This window comes from Phocoena phocoena, chromosome 3, assembly GCF_963924675.1.
Source record: "Phocoena phocoena chromosome 3, mPhoPho1.1, whole genome shotgun sequence".
NCBI classification, from domain to species: domain Eukaryota; kingdom Metazoa; phylum Chordata; class Mammalia; order Artiodactyla; family Phocoenidae; genus Phocoena; species Phocoena phocoena.
The window spans coordinates 112,472,945-112,493,519 of NC_089221.1; the positions used below are offsets into that span (position 1 = coordinate 112,472,945).

The 20,575-nt window shown below is 37.0% G+C and overlaps 1 protein-coding gene across 1 annotated transcript in view; it reads right to left on the reverse strand.

The window, feature by feature from the left end:
* Positions 1-542: 542 nt before the first annotated feature.
* CDKL3 (cyclin dependent kinase like 3) overlaps positions 543-20,575 on the reverse strand; it is a 45,590-nt gene continuing 25,557 nt past the window's right edge. The window contains exons 4-12 of the mRNA XM_065874226.1: positions 17,141-17,253; positions 14,983-15,122; positions 9,762-9,850; positions 7,562-7,715; positions 7,139-7,455; positions 5,933-6,023; positions 4,290-4,452; positions 3,382-3,474; positions 543-603 (exon numbers count right to left, since the gene is read on the reverse strand). Coding sequence (XP_065730298.1) covers positions 3,410-3,474; positions 4,290-4,452; positions 5,933-6,023; positions 7,139-7,455; positions 7,562-7,715; positions 9,762-9,850; positions 14,983-15,122; positions 17,141-17,253 — 1,132 coding nt within the window. The 3' untranslated portion in view covers positions 543-603; positions 3,382-3,409. The remainder of the gene's footprint in view (positions 604-3,381; positions 3,475-4,289; positions 4,453-5,932; positions 6,024-7,138; positions 7,456-7,561; positions 7,716-9,761; positions 9,851-14,982; positions 15,123-17,140; positions 17,254-20,575) is intronic.

A 20,575-nucleotide genomic window follows, 5' to 3' on the forward strand; every position in this document is an offset into this window, starting at 1 on the left:
GGGTTTTGAGCAGAGCAATGACATCATCTGATTTATGTTTTATTAAGAATACTCAGGCAGGGGGAGGAGTCAAGATGGCAGTGTGGGAAGACACAGAGTTAGTGTCTCCCCACAACTAGGGCTCCTGCTGGCCGCTGGTAGGGGACACTGACCCCCAAGAAGATGGGAGGAAGCCCAGAGTGAACCGGTAGGATGTAGGGGGACCAAGGGGGGAGGAGAAGTGGAGGCCACACAAGATCAGCATCCCTGAGGCTGGGAAGATCAGGAGAGGCAGATGGGAGAGACTCTCCAGGAAGAGCAGGAGAGGAGCGGAGGGTGATTGCCCCACCCACTTGGGCCCAGGGAGCCTGCTGAGCTGGTCCCCTGCCCTCCAAGACCGCCCTTAGCCCTCCCCCCACCCCGGCCGCATTGGTCCTGGGGGCATAGAAGGGAAGGGGGAAGTGGGGGGGGGATCAGGAGAGGCAGGTGGGAGGGGCCCTCCCAGACCCCAGACCAGAGGAGACTTGCCAATTTGTATTTTTAAGATTTAAAAGAAAAGACACTACCAAAAAAAAAAAATCTGTTCCTCTTCAAATTCTTCCCCTTACAATGGCCATCTCCACCCTAAAATTAGAAACCAAGCCAATAAGTGGGATAAGAATGTAAATACATGTTGCCAAAACCTTGCCTGTATTAATGTTAAATTATATGTAACAATATATTCTATATAAACTACTAAATGATAAACATGCTGGTCAAGCCAAAAGATTTGCTTCAATGCTTTGCTCAATTTCCATCCTTTTAAACAACCTTCATGATGTTTAAATACTGCTCCAGAATGTCCAGTGTGAAACCAAACCCACATTTCATGTTTATCAAGTGTATTTGTTTGCTCAGAAATGTTTGGTGCTCCCAGACATTGGGATCTCACTTTATTACACATTTAGAAACTCTTCCATCTATAATTATAAAGTTCTGAACCAAAGCTAAGAATGACCACTGATCAAACATGACTGAGATAACAGGTCATCAAATAAAATTATATGACTTAACGTAAGCTGTAGTTTTATCAGGATGTACCAGTCAGGAAGTTTTTATAAATTAATGTTCAAATTAAGAAAACATGAATAATTTAAAGATTAATAAATTTTAAAACAAATTTAGGTGAGTATACACATAACTATACAGGATTTACGATATATCTGTAGAATTCTCTACTCAGCATTTTTGTGTATGTAATATTAATAAAAAGGATTTTTTTTTAACCATATAGTGATTCTGGGATTCCCTGAATTTTCAGCTGCTGCATTTTCTACTCTACATCTGGCAGGTTCTTCTTCCTTTCAGTTTGTGCATTTCCTGTATTCTAAAAAGTAAATAGAAACAGGACCTTAATTGGGGAAATGGTGAGTCTTTGGCTAAGGAAATACAGCCACAGATAAGTACTTGTAATTTGCACCTGGGGGTTATTTTATAAGGTACAGGAAGACTATTTAGCAAAGTATTCCTTATTATCATCATGAGACAAAACTGAAGGTGGCTTTTCTACGGACTCTTCTCTCTTGCCTAACTCACTCATCAGCAGTAATTAGAATTTCTCTCTAGGTCACAGAGTTTATTCAGTTCATGTATACACTATTAACTGGGAAGTGTCTGGATGTGATTTGGTAATTCAAAAAGAAATCAATGAATAGAACAAATAAGTTGCCATTCCCTATCTTAGTTTTTTAAAACATGTCATAGTCTCTCATGCTCTAAATTAGCAGACTACCAACTCGAAATTTTCTTAATTCTGACGTTAATTTATTGAAAGCATTTGAACCAGTCATATGCAATTTCAGTAGCTTGTCAGAACTGCATTTGAATGATTAGTACAAATAAACTACGACCATCATTGACGACTTCTGGATATTCCTAACACCTACAACTGTTTCAACGTTACTCTTTTTTTTGTGTGTGTGTGGTACGCGGGCCTCTCACTGCTGTGGCCTCTCCCATTGCGGAGCACAGGCTCCGGACACGCAGGCTCAGCGGCCATGGCTCCGCGGCATGTGGGATCTTCCCGGACCGGGGCACCTACCCATGTCCCCTGCATCGGCAGGCGGACTCTCAACCACTGCGCCACCAGGGAAGCCCTCAACGTTACTCTTAAAAAGAGCGTCTTTTCAGGAGTTCTACACCATATGTACAAAAAGGGGTTATCCTTTCCTACTTACTTTTGTATTTTTAAAATGACAGAACTGTCTTAAGAGTTCCTTTCTTTCTGCATTAAAATGTAATTTTAGTTCTGGGGGCTCTCATAGGACAGTAGGATAAACACATGTAGCACATTACTAGTCTGCCCAAACTTAAGAGCCCTAACTCACCCAATCATTCAAAAACTGTGCAAATGGTGTGCTGTTCAACATGCTGTGACCCAGGTTTAAAAGTTTAAAGCCACCTTATTACTTTTTATAACAAACTAAAAGATGACCATTAATGCCTTTCTTGTTCTACCTAGAAAATATTTCTTTTCTGCAAAGTTGACTGTGGAGTTGTTAACAAGTTCTAGGCCAGGAATAAGGCATAAATGTCACTGTGAAAATATATCTAACAGTGTCTGATAGCTCTTACCTGAATGTTGTAGAGATTCAATAGACTTAGTTAAAATACATCCTTACATAATTTCAGATCAAAGTTTCTATCTTCTAATTTCTTCAAATTTCCTTAGGAAGTATGTACTAACTTTATCATGAATAAAAATGTAGTCAATTTTATTTAGAAAATAAGAAACTGAGATAACAAAGTTAATGACCTCACAGGTGTACAGGATAGAAGGCTGTCAATATAATTTAATTCAGTGGGTGCTCAGCATAATCCCTTTCCCTTAAAAGAGTACCTTTAAAGAGTATCCATTTAGATGTTGATGGCTTCAAGATTCCCAAATAAAATTCAAGATTATCTGATAGCTGAGAGCAAATCTTTGAAAATAGGACAGTAGGTGGAGAGCAGAGATGGGGGAGTAAATTATACAAAAAAACAGGAAGAAAAAGTCTAAAGACAAAATACATATGTTCTTGTGGCCAGTATAATCCTATGTTTATACCATTATTCCTTTCCTCTGGCATGGTTTACCCACCACCAGGTAGTATACATAACACACATACTATTTTCCCTGGGTACCAAATATTCAGTCACTCAACATTCAAATGAGAGTTCGTATTTACTACCCTCAAAAAATAACTTTTAAAAATCTTTTGTAATTGGTTATTCTAGGAAATTTTAGTTCTGTTTCTAGAGGTCAAAGATTACAGAATTATGAATTTTTATCTGACTTTCCAACAGTAGTAACTAAAATTATATACTAAGTCAAGGGCTCTAAACAGCATTACTTAGTAAAAGCTATAAATAAAAAAGTCTTACCTCTTGTTTTTCTTGATATTGATCTGCATTAAGTTGGTATTTTAGATGAATCTGTTTTCTTTGATTCCCTCTTCAGCACTTTTATCTGTTTAACTTTTGCAAAAATATATACAACAATGAGAACTTGTTACTCCTACCTTGAAATTTTACTTTCCTTTTCAAGAGTTTTAAATGGAAATTCTGATATACGCTAAAGTCAGTTTCTGAGTTTATTATAAAGGAACTGAACAAATCATGAGTTGTAATGGTATTATGTGCCAAACATAAATGATTTGCTATATAATTTTACTAACAGTCTACCAGTCTGTCCTCTAAATAAAGAGGACATTTATTTATAAAATTCTGAGTATAACTGTTAAGTGGATCAGATAATTCCTCTTGAGCTATGCAAGTACTATTTTCTTGCTCTTATATTATCTTTTCACAAGGTGTCACTGTTCTTCAAAGAAACATAATAACAACACTGCAAAAAAATGAGTTTCATTTTATGAGCTCAGTACATGTTATAAATCTTAATCTACTAAATCCTTGGATGCCTGAAGCACACATATCATTCCTCCTATTATATGCGCAAGTTATCACAGAGAAACAGAGGAAACTGATTTACCCCAGGTCATATATTAAACCAAAAACACCTTCCTCAAATACTGTTCTAACATTCCAACAAAATTGAGCTAATGAAAATTTTACTTTTTAAAGTTTTCTTAACCCTTTTTTAAAGTTATCTCCTTTAAGTCTTACCCATTATTTGACTATGGGAAAAAATTTTTCATCAGCTGAAAATATTTTGCATAGCAATATACTCCTTTCTACCTAAATCACATTATAACATCTAAGTGATATTACCAAAAAAGGTCTTGTAAAAGATTAAGTTTGTAGATTTCCAAAGCTATGCAACAAATGTGTACCTTCCATTCCTTTCATCTCCTTTGACTGTATTGTGAAAGGCAATTCTGGGAAATGGAATTCTTTCCTGTTAGTTCTGGAAAAATTCAGCTTCCTTTTGTTTCCACTTGCCATTTGGTCACTTTGACCTGTTCGCTCATTAAACACACCCTTCTCCACTTGGCTCTAAAAAAACCAAATAAACAAGAGTTAATTTGAAGAAAGGTATGTAACTACTAATTGAATGACAAGCCTACAAATGCCAGGCATTTGGATGGTATAAGATAGGCATACAAATAACTATCTTTGCAAGGTTATTTTAATAAGTAAGAAGTAGAAGAGAATACCATCAAACATATAAACAGATCAAACTCCAATAAAAATTTTATAAAGTAAACTTTTTCTAGCATATTCAATACGTTGAGAATAGTCTTGATCACGAGAACCACAGTCTCAACTTTTAATTTTTGATCCTATTCATTGCATTTTGACTTTGGACAAACTGCTTCAGTTCGTTTTATTAATAACTTATTTTTCTATTTACAAAATGATGTGCTCTGGACACTGGGAAAACCCAAAGGAAAAAATTACTTGTGAACTCAGCATTCTGGAAAAACTTTTGTGTTACCTGTTTTTGCTCACTTGACAACAGATGATAGAAACTTTCCTAGGTTAATGAACACTCTTCCACAATGTAATGCATAGTATCCCACTGTGTGGATGTACTTTAACGTACTTAACCAGTCACTTGCTCTTGGATGGATTTGTGTTGTTTTCAATGTTTTATTATTATAAATAACACTGTGCTTCAATTTTTTTTTTTCCTTTTTTTTTTTTTTGCGGTACGCGGGCCTCTCACTGTTGCGGCCTCTTCCGTTGCAGAGCACAGGCTCCGGACGCGCAGGCTCAGCGGCCATGGCTCACGGGCCCAGCCGCTCCGCGGCATGTGGAATCTTCCCTGACCGGGGCACAAACCTGCGTCCCCTGCATGGGCAGGCGGACTCTCAACCACTGCGCCACCAGGGAAGCCTGTGTGCTTCAATTTTTAATTGAACTATTTTCCTATGTGAAAAATGAGGAAATGAACTACATTGACTATGTTTTCTTGTGAAAAGATGTATCTATTTGGTAATTGCTCTTAATCTAAAAAGTAAGATATTAAAATCATTTCTTGGAAGTGAAAAACCAAAAAGTCTTGTGACTTTTTTTTTTTTTAATATTTATTTATTTATTTGGCTGCGCCAGGTCTTCATTGCGGCATGCGGGATCTTTTTTTTTTTTTCAGTTGCAGCATACAGGATCTAGTTCCCTAGCCAGGGATTGAACCCAGGCCCCTGCACTGGGAGAGTGGAGTCTTAACCACTGGACCACCAGGGAAGTCCAGTCTTGTGACTTTCGGATTCCGACTCAGTCTTGTGACTTTTAAAGGTGAAAATCTTAACTTCTTTTCCCAAGTCACACATTAAATACACAAATAAAGTTATAAGAAATTAAAATTGTGAAAGCACTAAGGAAACAATGACCTATTTTCACCTCAGGAAAAAAAAAAGGAAACCAAAAGCATGTTAAAAAAAAATGTTAGAGCCCCAAACATAGAGAAAATGACAGAAGGTGGGGGGATAATGTTGAAAGAGGCCACATTTTAATGATGAGCTTCTTGCCTTACTTGAGTGGGACCTGTATCCTCATGCCTATTAGATATAACTTGTCCAAAAGATTGTGAAGAAGTACGTCTCTTTTTTGCTCTTTCAGTTAACCTATTATTTAAAAAAATGAGAAGTTATTAGAACTTCCCAGAATTGCTTCTGTTTTAGCTTCAATAATGATGTTATACCATGGTAGTCTACTATTTGAACAATAAGTGCGAAAATGCAACTGTTAGTCCTTAAGTACCAATTGCTCTAAGTAAAGAGGCGAAAACAGTGCTGAGAACAACTCACTCATGGCTAACATCAGTGGTGACAACCATGTTGTCAGGTTACTCCAGCTGGCCTACTTGGTCCCTTCTGTCTGTTCTGAACCTGGATCTCTTAACTACTGGGTTCATGACCTTCCGAGCTCTCTGACCAAGGCTAGTTTGTAACTATGGTTATTGCAACCATGGTTTAGGAGTCACCTCAAGAACGATTGGACACCTGCTGTCTATATTCTGTTGTACAGACATGTCCACTTGCCACCTCTGCAGACCACTAAGCTTCATAACTTATAGCCCAAATCAGTCTGTTAGGATTGGCTTAGGATAACTGAACTAAGCCTCCTTCCCCAACTACAGCCATAGTAATTTCCCTAAATTTAGAATGGGCCCTGATGCCTTGCTAGGCAGACCCTTGTCATCCATTACACTTCCCTTGATTAACCAGACTCATGGTACCAGTCTCTCAATCTGTATTAGTAGTTAAATCTAAAATTGGTCCAATATGCTGTTTTTATCCCAAAATTTGACCTTGAAAAGCTACTTGACTACACATGATTATTTTCAACTATCTTTTCTCCATTTAGACAATTTGCTATGATACGAAAATAAAGCTTACTTTATTATTCAAAGGCACATCAATACCAAAACTGAGGTCACACTACATTTTTCTCTTCAAATGGGAAGTAATTTTTCTGAGAGACTTTTTTTTTTAAATGAGGTCTTTCCAAACAGCATTAGTGAAAAACTAAACACCTAGAGAGCCAAGAAAAGTTAATTTCTTCTGTAGCATTCATACGAAGCACTTAGTAATGGCCCATTATATGATTATAATTTCAATATACCTTCAAATTCAGTTTATATATAGATACTATGAAGTTGATTCTTTGAAATACCATTATATAAAAACACTGTATTACTTAGGTCCATTACCTTCTGTTTCTTTCTGTTAAAACTCACCTTGAATTGTAGTGGAAGAGATTTGAAGCCATCAAATTCCTGCTAGTTAGATTGATGGGTGGCATCACCATACTACTTCCAGCATGTGGATCGTCTTTCATGCCCATAGAGTTAGTGCTGGGATTGACAAGGTTTGGTGGTTCACTGATTACAGGTTTTATATCTTGAGACACAGTATGAGCAATTTCAACTGCATCCTGTTGAAAATGTCCACCTTCACACTCCATCTTTTTTGGTTCTAAGATATCTCCTTTTCCTCCTTTAACTTTAATAACTCTGACTTTGATCTCCTTGGGCTTTTTCTCTTTTTCCATTTTCTAGAAAAAATACATCCAAAATCTGAGTCAGGAGAACAGTTATTTTTATCATTAGAGTACTAACTATAAAATAGTTATACTGGCTAAAAAGAAGACCAATTTTTACCTTTCCCAAAACTGAAGTACTTAGCAGTGTATTGGTATAAATTGTTTTTCTATCATCTTTCATAAATTCATTTTCTTTAGAATTCTCTTTTGGCTTTATGAATGAATTGACTTTTCCTTCTTGTAGCAATTTAGCTCTCAGTTCTGGTATGAATCTGATAAAACAAGCAATATCAAACACTTTTATTTATGTTGATAGAGTATTTTATCTTTAAAAGACTTTCTAATCAATTAATTTGCATTTGAGCTACAGCATAAATAAGTTATCAGTAATGCATGCCAAGAGATGGCACAATATTTACCTAATACAAATTGTTTCCTGGTAAAGATACATCTTTCTAAAATTGTTCCATGGTAATCTACTATTAATAAAACTTTTACAAGATAGGCTTATATGAATTAGATTCCTTTTGTGATACAAAGTTTACTTAATAAAAGCATCGTTTTTTATTTTGATAAATATACTATTATTTTCAAGGAAGACTCAGGCCACTTTGTCCCTTTTGTAGTTCTTCAAAGTAACAGGACTTAAAAGATGAACTAGTTTCTAAAATCTTACTCTAGACAAATATTTTCAGAACAAAATATAATAGAATACATCAATATTGAAGGGAGATTGTTTTGGTTTTAGTTAGGCTTTTTTAAAGTTATTTATTTTTTAATAGAAAATCCATTCACATGGCTTAAAACTCAAAAGGTTATACCGAAAAATCTCTTTCCCACCCCTCTCCCGGAGTTGCACAGTTTCCCTCCTTGAAGCAGCTACTGCCATCAGTTTGGGACTGAATGAATTCTACCATGAATGAATTCTTCCCTAGAATTATAGTAAAGGGTAGTGTGAGGAGATGAAGAAAGTAACCAGTATCATTAGTTTGGCTGAATAAGAAAATGCACATTTCTGTTAAAACTTCCTTGCATTGTAGAAGGTCCATGAAAAAAAGAGGTCTCTTATCCAATTAAAAGGTCTTCCCCCAAACATTTTCTGAGGCTTCTATTATTGGAACTCAAGAACTTTCACCCCATAATAGTAAAATCCTAATATCTAAATACCCAAGAGAAATCAGTCTATGTAGAATTGATAGGAAACGATTTTTTTATTCAATAACTGACACTTCTTATCAATGGCACTTTTTTTTTTTTTGCGGTACACGGGCCTCTCACTGTTGTGGTCTCTCCCATTGCGGAGCACAGGCTCCGGACGCGCAGGCTCAGTGGCCATGGCTCACGGGCCCAGCCGCTCCACAGCATGTGGGATCTTTCTGGACCGGGACACGAACCCGAGTCCCCTGCATCGGCAGGCCGACTTTCAACCACTGCGCCACCAGGGAAGCCCTCAATGGCACTTTTAATATATCTTGTCATTTTTTTAGATTAAAATTCCTGAAATGCCTGAAGTTCTAGTTACTCTCAAAGATTCCCTTTTCTTTGCCTTTTTCTTTTTTGGTCTATCTTCAATGGAGGTCCTGGTCTTTTCTATGCATGATCTTAACTCCATCACATTTTTAATTAATATTCATGTTTGTGACCTCGTATCCAAAGGCAAACTGAATGATTTTGCAATTAATGAGAAACCTTTCCTGTTTCTTTCAAAGCCCAAATAGAAAATGGTGTGTTTTTTTAAAAAGCATGGCTGACTTATGAATCTACATTGTCATTATATATTTTAGATACAATGTGAGACAGAGACAGGCTTTAAGAGGCATGGTCCCTGTCTTCAAGGAACCTCCAGTTTGCTGGGGAGAATAAAACAACAGGAACTGCAACAGAGAATAAGTAAAGCAGAGAAAAAAAATCATCTGGGAAATGAATGCTAATTGTAGTATATAGATCAGAGATGCTATCAGAGAGGAAAAACTGGACTATTCTGAGTCAGAGGTCTAAATGGAAAGAAAGCTAGAAAGTATTTATTGTTTATTTAATGTTATCTCTGGCCTATAATGAGAATTGAAAATGCATGTGAAGAGCTTAGCACACTGCCTAGGACATAGTAACTGTGTAATGAATGTTATGTACACTTTTTTTTATTATTAGAATTTTTACCATGACACCTGTAAATCTATCATATACTTAGTCAATACAGAAACTCAGTAAGTTTTTGATAAATTGAATTCTTCTGTTGTGTAACATTAACCTACATAGCAATTTTCATGCTAGCAAAACATCCTAATATGAAAAAGTCCACACTCACTCAAAATGCTTACTTTTCAATAAATCCATCTCTAGTAAAATACTCATGATGCAGAAGATCAGTAGATGATATCCTCTCAGCAGGATCAATTTGTAAACAAGCCTAGAAGATGAAAAAAGATTCTATGTTAAACAAACTCTTAACAGGGCTCCTAAAGGTAAATGTTAAATTTATTTCACAAATGTAGGTGTAATTAATTACCCAGAGCTAAAATAGTTCTTGAAAAGATGGAATTAGACCTCAGGAATTTCCGACAGTGAGTTCTGACCACTTATTTCCCTAAGAAATTTGTACTTGTAAGGCATTATTACAGGTTAAATGGTCTGTGATTCTAGCCAAAACAGAAGTCGGTCTATTTCTGCTGGAATTAGCAGGAATTAATTAGCTCATTTTGATCCTCTTATCAGCCCTGTAAGGTGGAAAGTTCATGGATTATCATTTCCATTTTACAGAACTAGAAGCATGATTAGTGATTTGCCAAACTAGAATTTTAATCCATATTGTCTGATTACTAATCTGGTGCTCTTTCTATGGCATAAAACAGTTTCACAAATATCCAAGCCCCCAAATCTTTCAATAACCCAGTATCAGAACAGCTCTTTTCTGTTTCCCTAACTTGGGAGGACTTCAACTGAATTGAGAACCAAAAAAACCCCACAAAACAAAAAGAGACAATGGAAGTAAGAGTTTTGGATAAGGGGCTTCCCTGGTGGCGCAGTGGTTAACAGTCTGCCTGCCAATGCAGGGGATGTGGGTTCGAGCCCTGGTCCAGGAATATCCCACATGCTGCGGAGCAGCTGAACCCACGTGCCACAGCTACTAAAGCCCGTGTGCCACAGCTACTGAAGCCCGCGTGCCACAGCTACTGAAGCCCGCGTGCCACAGCTGCTAAAGCCCATGTGCCACAGCTACTGAAGCCCACCCACCTAGACCCTGTGCTCCGCAGCAGGAGAGGCGACCACGGTGAGAGGCCCGCACACCACAGCGAGGAGTGGCCCCCGCTCGCTGCAACTAGAGAGGGCCTGCGCACAGCAACGAAGACCCAATGCAGCCTTTAAAAATAAATAAATAAATAATTTAAAATTATTTTAAAAAAGAGTTTTGGATAATAAGATGCACATAAGGAATCTATATATAATTAAATGATATAATTATAAATAGAACACATTTCTTTAATCAAAATATTAGATAGAATTTGAATAAAAGATATTTACCTTATAATATTCATTCTTCCTCTAAAAGAAGGCAAAACATACTAATAATAGTTAACTTTTATTTATGCTTACTATGTGCCATACAACAATCTAGCCTTTTCCTATTACTTGATCCCAACAACAATCCTACAAGGTGGGTAGTATTACTATCCTCATTGTACAGATGAGAAGACTAAGGCCCAGAGAGGACAAGTAATTTGTCTAAGATCTCATAAATATAAAAGATAGTTAAAGTCCAGAATATCCAAAGTAATTGCATACAATATTACACTTTTGTTTATTTCAAAAGGTGTACGTTTAAATTGATTCACAGAAAAAGTTGTAGAGATCTGCTATACAACAATGTGAATATAGTTAACAACACTGTACTGTACATATTAAAATTTGGTAAGAGGATAGATTACATGCTATGTGTTTTTTACCACAATTTAAAAAAAGTTGACTCACAAAGTAAAACTTAGTCCATTATCTTTATGATGTGGGAATATTCAGATCCTTAAGACTGCAACTAGCTCAAAATACGTGCTTATTTTAGTACATAATAGTTATCCAACCACAAAACTTAGGAAGAAAAATGCCAAAAGGTCATAGCCTATTAGAAGCAGATAAATATTCTTTCTGTGAATAATATAATTCACAAAATTTAAATACTTGCCCTAGTTTGGAAAATGTAAAATACCACACTTTGAGAAACAGACTGGCAGTTCCCCCTGAAAATAAAAATACACATCTATACAAAGACTTATAAGTGAATGTTAATAGCAATTTTATTTGTAAAAGCCAAAAAGAGGAAACAACCCAAAACAGGAGAATAGATAAAAAATTGTGATATATCCATACAATGTAATACTACTCAGCAATAAAAAGGAACAAACTACCGATACACACAAAAACATGAACTGAATCTCTAGATTACAATGCTGATAAAGAAGCCTGACATAAAAGAGTATATACTGTTTGATTCCATTTGTAGACTATTCTAGAAAATGTAAACTATAGTTACAAAGTAAATCAGTGGTTATCTGGGGATAGGAATGAAGGGAAAGATGGATTACAAAAGGACGCAAGGACATTTTGGGGAGTGATGGAAATGTTAGGTATCTTTGTTGTAGTGGTGGTTTCACAGGTGTATACATCTATCAACTCATCAAATTATACACCTGAAGTACATATAGTTTACTGTACAGAAATTATACCACAATAAAATTGTTTTAAAAATTTTTAATCTAGGAAAAAATTACATGCTCTACACCAGGTATTAAGATGTATTTTAGGGAATTCCCTGGTGGTCCAGTGGTTAGGACTAGGCGCTTTCACTGCCAGGGCCAGGGTTCAATCTCTGGTCGGGGAACTAAAATTCCACAAGCCATGCGGTGTGGCCAAAAGACAAAAAGATGTATTTTAAAGTTACACTAATCAATCAAAACTGTATCTGTACTAGAATAAAGAGAGAAATCAACAAAATAGAAACAGACCCAAGCATGTATAAGCATTTTGTCTACGATAAATGTGGCATTCCAAATCACCAGATTATTCAAGTTGAAAAAAAGTAGTTACAACATATACAACAAAAGACTAATATGTTTATTATTTTGCAAATCAATATAAAAAGATACTTGAAATGACAAATAGGTTAAGGATTCTTAAAATAAGAAATACAAATGACCAATTAATATTAGTAAAATGTCCAACTTTCCTGTAACGACCTAAGTGCAATTTTAAGAAAGGTATTTTATTTCTAGTTTATTAAGTTGGCAAATATTTTTAAAATTATAATATTCTGGGACTTCCTTGGTGGTGCAGTGGTTAAGAATCCGCCTGCCAATGCAGGGGACACAGGTTCGAGCCCTGGTCCAGGAAGATCCCACATGCTGAGGAGCAACTAAGCCCGTGAGCCACAACTACTGAGCCTGTGCTCTAGAGCCCGAGAGCCACAACTACTGAGCCCACGCACCACAACTACTGAAGCCCACACGCCTAGAGCCCGTGCTCCTCAACAAGAGAAGCCACCGCAATGAGAAGCCCATGCACAACAATGAAGAGTAGCCCCACTTGCCACAACTAGAGAAAAGCCTGCACACAGCAACGAAGACCCAATGCTGCCAAAAATAAATAAATAAAATTTAAAAATAAAAAAATTATAATAGTCAATGTTAGATTGAGAATGGAGATTTATATCCAATGCTACTTGAGTATAAATTAATGAAACCTTTCTGGAGAAAAAAACAGCAAAATATATCAAAAGTCCTAAAAAGTGTAAACACTTTGGTCCACTAGTCACACTTCTAGGAATTTATCCCAACAATACAAGTTCATAAAGACATATAAAAGATGTCCACTGGGCTTCCCTGGTGGCGCAGTGGTTGAGAGTCCGCCTGCCGATGCAGGGGACATGGGTTCGTGCCCTGGTCTGGGAAGATCCCACATGCCGCGGAGCGGCTGGGCCCGTGAGCCATGGTCGCTGAGCCTGTGCGTCCGGAGCCTGTGCTCCGCAACGGGAGAGGCCACAACAGTGAGAGGCCCGCGTACCACAAAACAAAAACAAAAACAAAAAGATGTTCACTGTAGCAACTTTACCAATAGTGAGAGAAAAAACCTGAAAACAAATGTCCAAATTGCAAGATCAGTTAAATAAACTATAAAAATGAAACACTATGTAAGCCCTAAAATTATGATGTAGCTCCATACTTACTGACATGGTAGTATGCTTAAATATGCTGCTAAGTGAAAATAAACAGATTACATAGCAGTGTGTAAAGTATGATACCTTTTAAATAGCATAAATTTCTATGCTTGTAGTTGGTTGGGAAAAGCCCAGAAGTATATAAACCAAAATGTTAATAGTAATTTTTCCTGGATTGTGGGGTTGGGAAAATCTTAACTTCTCCTCTTTGTTTATCAAGTATTCCTATTTTTCTTATGATCATTATGTATTCTTTGTATGATCAAAACTATGACATGAAAAAAGAAAGAAACTGAAGTGAAAATGTAGTAAACAAGTCTTATCCTTTAATAAACTTTAGTTCTTTCCAAGTACCAAAGAAACAACCTTCTTCCTTTGATAATAGTCTTTAGATGTTACATGTCATATGTTTAGTTTTATCTAAATAACAACAGTTAACATTAACATTTGTTGATAGCTTATTCAAGGCTCTGCACTGAGAATACTTCTACCATTACCTCATTTAATCCTCCAGCTCCAGAAAATAAATATTGTTAATGTTGTTTTATAGCCCAGTAAACTGAGGCATGGAGATTGACTTGCTCAAGTTTACAGAGCTAATTAGTGACAGAGCTGAGTTTTAAACAAAGTTCATGTGAATCCAGAGCCCCTTCTTATAAACACCACACTATACTTGCTTTGAAATTTAGGTAACCACTTTTTGTAAGGGCTGTACATTGGAAACAAGTTGTTTAGTTGACCCTGGGAAAGGAAATTGGCTGGAAAGAGAAAATAAATAGAAGCAAGTAACTCTCTCACATTTTGAATTTTGTACTAAGTATGCTGGTATATTTATTATGTAGTTCAAAATAAAATTTAAATTTTAAACTAACTTAAAAGTGCTATATAATGTTTTGCTTCCTCCGATTCAACCTGAATTTTGGTACTGGTGTGTCCTCAAACAACATTAAAACTGCAGCTGCGAACGCCTTGTGCATACCTTAGAATACCACTGTACAAGGAACAAATCCCTTGGGTAGACTGCTAGGAAGACTGGCTGTTAAGAGGTGTTGATAAACACGGTAAGTCCTTAAAATTTTTCAGTTTATCCCTAATTATCAATAAAATTGGGATAAACAAAAAATAATACACAGGATTACCCCAGGGGCCTTTCATTTCTAACAGTCTGTGACTTTTAATTTCTCTGAACTTAAGACATAAAGACAGAGGAATATAGTAACTTTTAACAGATAACATTACTTCATGAATCCTTTTGGAATCTCATTAAAGTAATATCCTAAAACTGTATTATAATTTATGCAAATTTCCCAGTATAAGTCCTTAATCTCTTAACATACATGAACAATATCTGCCAACAATCCATTTAGCTTTGGGTATTTTTTTCTTGCATTTTTGGGGTGTTGAACTTGAGGAAGGACCACCCCAGCAAAAATGGGATTCTTGGAAAAGATATTCTGCAAGTGAGGTGTCAAATTGCCTGAAAAGAGAAAAAATATATACCTAAGAAAACCGGGAAATTATTCTACAATCAAAATAATAAATTGTTACGTAGTCTGCATTAAATTACTAAAAAGGGAGAATAACAGTTAAGTTCTTTTAATTTTTTAAAGTGGAACAAGGAACTATCTGAATATAGCATAAAAAAATGTGAGTTTCCCCAGTAATCTATTGATAGTACATAGGCAGTAGAAAATATAAAACCACATGTGCATATTCTTTTCCCAAAATACAAGACATATAATGCCATTAGAAAAGGCACATTCAAACTTTTACATATTTCTATAAGGGTACATAAATGGTTTAACTAGCAAGTGTTCATCAGCAAAGCCCTACTCAAAACAGCTAAAATACTAGTTATATAGAAATAGGAATCCTGCAAAGAAGAAACAAGGCTATAGAGTAGTAGTAGAATGGAAAGAACTATAAATAGGAATGGAGAGAGCTAAATTCTAGCACTAGTTCTGCTATAACGAATTCTGTGATCTTGGGCAAATCTTCCTTTTCTGTGCCTTGGTTTCCTCATTTGTAAAATAACAAAATTGATCCCACCGTCTCTAGAGGTCCTTCTAACATTAATCTCATAACCAGAACTTTAAAGATGACAGAAAAAAGTATGATGCTTTAAGGCTCTGAACTGTATCTTTAATGAATATTTACCCAGATTCACGGTTTTTATAGTTGTTCACAGTACCTTTCTCATGATCCTGTAATTACATGTTTATGTATAGCTTCCTCACCACAAAAAAGGCTCCTCAAGCTCCTCATTCAGAGGTATATATATATAAAATCCTTGAAACTCCATGAGCAATGCTAACCATGAAAATGTTTTGGTAGTCAAAGCAGATCAGCTCTCTGCTTATCTACTGTGGTTTAAAAAGAAGTTTTCTCAGTAAATAATTAGTTTTCTATTTCCAAGCACTTTATTTATTTATTTATTATAAATTTATTTATTTTGGCTGTGTTGGGTCTTCATTGCTGTATGTGGGCTTTCTCTAGTTGTGGCGAGTGGGGGCTACTCTTTGTTGTGGTGCCCGGGCTTCTCATTGTGGTGGCTTCTCTTGTTGTGGAGCACGGGCCCTAGGTGCGTGGGTTTCAGTAGTTGTGGTGTCAGGGCTCAGTAGTGTGGCTCGTGGGCTCTAGAGCGCAGTCTCAGTAGTTGTGGTGCACAGGCTTAGTTGCTCTATGGCATGTGGGATCGTCCCAGATGAGGGCTCGAACCCGTGTCCTCTGCATTGGCAGGCAGATTCTTAACCACTGTGCCAACAGGGAAGTCCTCCAAGCACTTTTAAAAAACATCAAAATCAACTCTATTACTTAAAAGTCCTCTTTGAAAGAAGCAAATATTTGTAGAAGCCAAAATTTTAAAACAACTTTCAGACAAATTGAAGTAGGTTCCTATTTTACTATTTTTCTTAGTATCAACATCAAAACATGGCATAGCTATTTGCATCCTGGTAAAGAAAAACATTATTTTCAAGAACAGAGGAGAGGGACTTCCCTGGCGGTGCAGTGGTTAAGAATCCGCCTGCCAATGCAGGGGACACTGGTTCGATCCCTGGTCCAGGAAGATCCCACACACTACGGAGCAACTAAGCCAGTGTACCACAACTACTGAGCCTGTGCTCTAGAGCCCGTGTGCCACAACTACTGAAGCCCATGTGTCTAGAGCCCATGCTCCACAACAAGAGAAGCCACTGCAATGAGAAGCTCGAGCACTGCCATGAAGAGCAGCCCCCGCTCACCACAACTAGAGAAAGCCTGTGTGCAGCAACAAAGACCCAATGCAGCCATAAATAAATAAATTTATATTAAGAAAAAAAAACGGAGGAGAATTTTCTACCTTTTTTATCAGCCCAAAGCATCCATCTACTCCCATCTATCAAAAAAATACGCTTCCCTGTTCTTATAAAGAAAACACTAAATTTGAAAATCAAGCAGAATTGATCTGGAAACACCTATTTGAGGCATTTAACAGTATATTTCAGTAATACCTACCTACTTTTAAAACAATTTTATGAAGTAAATCCAAATCAGAGCTGCTAGGAAGATAGGGATTTCCAGTGGCCATCTCAATGATCATACAGCCCAAAGCCCAGATATCCACAGGTCTGAAACAGACAAGAATAAATCACTTTTCATAGAAAAACATACAAAACATCTTTTCTGAAAAAACTTTTTTTTTTTTTTTTTTTGGCTGCACTGTGGGGCTTGCAGGATCTTAGTTCCCCAACCAGGGATCAAACCCATGCCCCCTGAAGTGGAAGCACAGAGTCCTAACCACTGGATCACCAGGGAAGTCCCTAAAAAAGAACTTTTAAAATAAAGTTAAGGTTAAAGAAAACAGAATGGTTAAGTGGTATCATTTATCAATTTTCACTACAATATCATATAGCAACTTTAGGATATATATTAAATATTATCATGTTTTATTAGTAACTTAAATAGTTTATATTTAAATTGCATGAGAAGCCATGTAGCAGTCCAAAATAATTAATTATAATTCTAAAATTGTTTCAAATACTTATATAAGGACATTATGATAAATGGTTTATGATGTAGAATAGCTGAATACTAAAATCATCTTGTACTTAGAAAGTAAAAATCTTAAATATTTTACCACTTACTTTCATTTATTTATCTTAATGCATTGTGAGTCATCCATAATTCAAGCTTTTTTTCCCACATAATCAGTTTTTTTTTTAATTTTATTTATTTATTTATGGCTGTGTTGGGTCTTCGTTTCTGTGCGAGGGCTTTCTCTAGTTGCGGCAAGTGGGCGCCACTCTTCATCGCGGTGCGCGGGCCTCTCACTATCGCGGTCTCTCTTGTTGTGGAGCACAGGCTCCAGACGCGCAGGCTCAGTAATTGTGGCTCACGGGCCCAGTTGCTCCATGGCATGTGGGATCTTCCCAGACCAGGGCTCGAACCCATGTCCCCTGCATTGGCAGGCAGATTCTCAACCACTGCGCCACCAGGGAAGCCCCTAATCAGTTTTTTAAATAGATAAAAAGATGCCCAAACTTACATTCAGAAGAAATTATAAATAAACACTATAATGAGATCCATTTTTTACTGATCCAACTGACAAAAATTATAAAATTTGATAACTGCTATGTTGGTGAGGCTATGGAAAATGAACACTCACATGTACTGCTCTGGGAGTATAAATTTAAACAACTTCTTTGGAGGAAAATTGGCAAAAGCTACTAAAATTTTATATGTACATACTTTTGACTAAACACTTTTATTCTTAAGAACTTATCCAAAGATCTACTCACACATGTGCACAAAGATAAATTATAAGAGAATTTCACTGCAGCACTGTTTGTAGTAGAAAGATTGGGAACAACCTAGACATCCATCAATACGGGAATAGCTATGTAAGTTTTTGTACAACCACACAATGAAATATTACTCAGTTGTTAAAAAGAATAGGTAGGTCTATCTGCATGTGTTAATATAAAGTGATCTCTGAGATAAACTCTCAAGTAAAAAAAAAGCAAAATTCATTAAAGAAATCAGAGGAGATCTAAATATAATAAATGGAGAGACATTCCACGTTCATGTATAGGAAAACTCAATATTGTCAAGATGTCAGTTCTTCCCAACTTGATCTATAGATTCAACGCAATCCCAATCAAAATCCAATTTGGAGGGGACTTCCTTGGTGGCGCAGTGGTTAAGAATCCACCTGCCAATGCAGGGGACACGGGTTCAAGCCCTGGTCTGGGAAGATCCCACATGCCGTGGAACAACTAAGCCCGTGCACCACAACTACTGAGCCTGCGCTCTACAGCACGCAAGCCACAACTACTGAAGCCTGCGTGCCTGGAGCCCGTGCTCCACAACAAGAGAAGCCACCGCAATGAGAAGCCCACGTACCGCAACAAAGAGTAGCCCCCGCTCACCGCAACTAGAGAAAGCCCGCACGCAGCAATGAAGACCCAACATAGCCCAAATTAATACATTTATTTTAAAAAATCCAATTTGGATATCAATAAATTGATTCTAAAGTTTATATGGAAAGGCAATAGAACCAGAAAAGCCAACATGATGTTGAACAAGAACAAAGTCAGAAGAAAGACACTATCTGACTTCAAAATGTACTATAAAGCTACAGTATGTGAGACAGTGTGATATTGGTGAAAAAACAGACAAAAAGATCAAGAGAACAGTATAGAGTGCCCAGAAATAGACTCACAGAAATATACTCAACTGATCTTTTTTTTTTTTTTTTTTTTTTGTGGTACGCGGGCCTCTCACTGTCGTGGCCTCTCCCGTTGCGGAGCACAGGCTCCGGACGCACAGGCTCAGCGGCCATGGCTCACGGGCCTAGCCGCTCCGCAGCATGTGGGATCTTCCCGGACCGGAGCACGAACCCATGTCCCCTGCATCGGCAGGTGGACTCTCAACACTGCGCCACCAGGGAAGCCCTTCAACTGATCTTTGACAAAGGAGCAAAGGCAATTCAGGAAAGAAAGTCCTTCTAATAAGTGATACTAGAACAACTAGAAATCCATATGCAAGAAGAAATGAACCTAGACATAGAGCTTACACTTTTCACAAAAATTAACTCAAAATGGATCATAGACCTAAATGTAATATGCAAAACTATAAACTTCTAGACAATAATATAGGAGAAAATCTAGATGACCTTGTGTTTGGTGATGAGTTTTTAGATACAATACTAAAAGCATAATCCACAAAAGAAAAAATGGCTAAGAAGTACATCATTAAAATTTAAAACTTTTGCTCTGTGAAAGACACTGTTAAGAGACTGAAAAGAGAAGCCACACAGTTGGAGAAAATATTTGCAAAACCCATAGCTGATAAATGAACTGCATCCAAAATATACAAAGCACTCTTAAAACTCAATAAGAAAACAATCAGGGACTTCCCTGGTGGCACAGTGAATAAGACTCCACACTCCCAATGCAGGGGGCCCGGGTTCGATCCTTGGTCAGGGAACTAGATCCCACATGCATGCCGCAACTAAGAGTTTGCATGGTACAGCTAAGGAGGCAACGTGCTGCGATTAAGGAGCTGCTGAGCCGCAACTAAGGAGCTGCTGAGCTGCAACTAAGGCACCCACTGGCCACAACTAAGACCCTGTGCCACCAAATAAATAAAGAAAAAAAGAAAACAATCAAATTAAAAATTGGGCAAAATATCTGAACACACACCTCACCAAAGAAGATATACACATGGCAAATAAGCATATGAAAAAATGTTCAAAATCATATGTCATCAGGGAACTGTAAATTAAAACAGTGAGATAGATACCACCAAACACCTATTAGAATGGCTAAAATCTAAAACACTGACAATACCAAATGCTGGTAAGGATGTGGAGCAACAGAATTCTCACTCATTGCTGTTGAGAATGCAAAATGATACAGCCACTTTGGAAGACAGTTTGACAGATTCTAA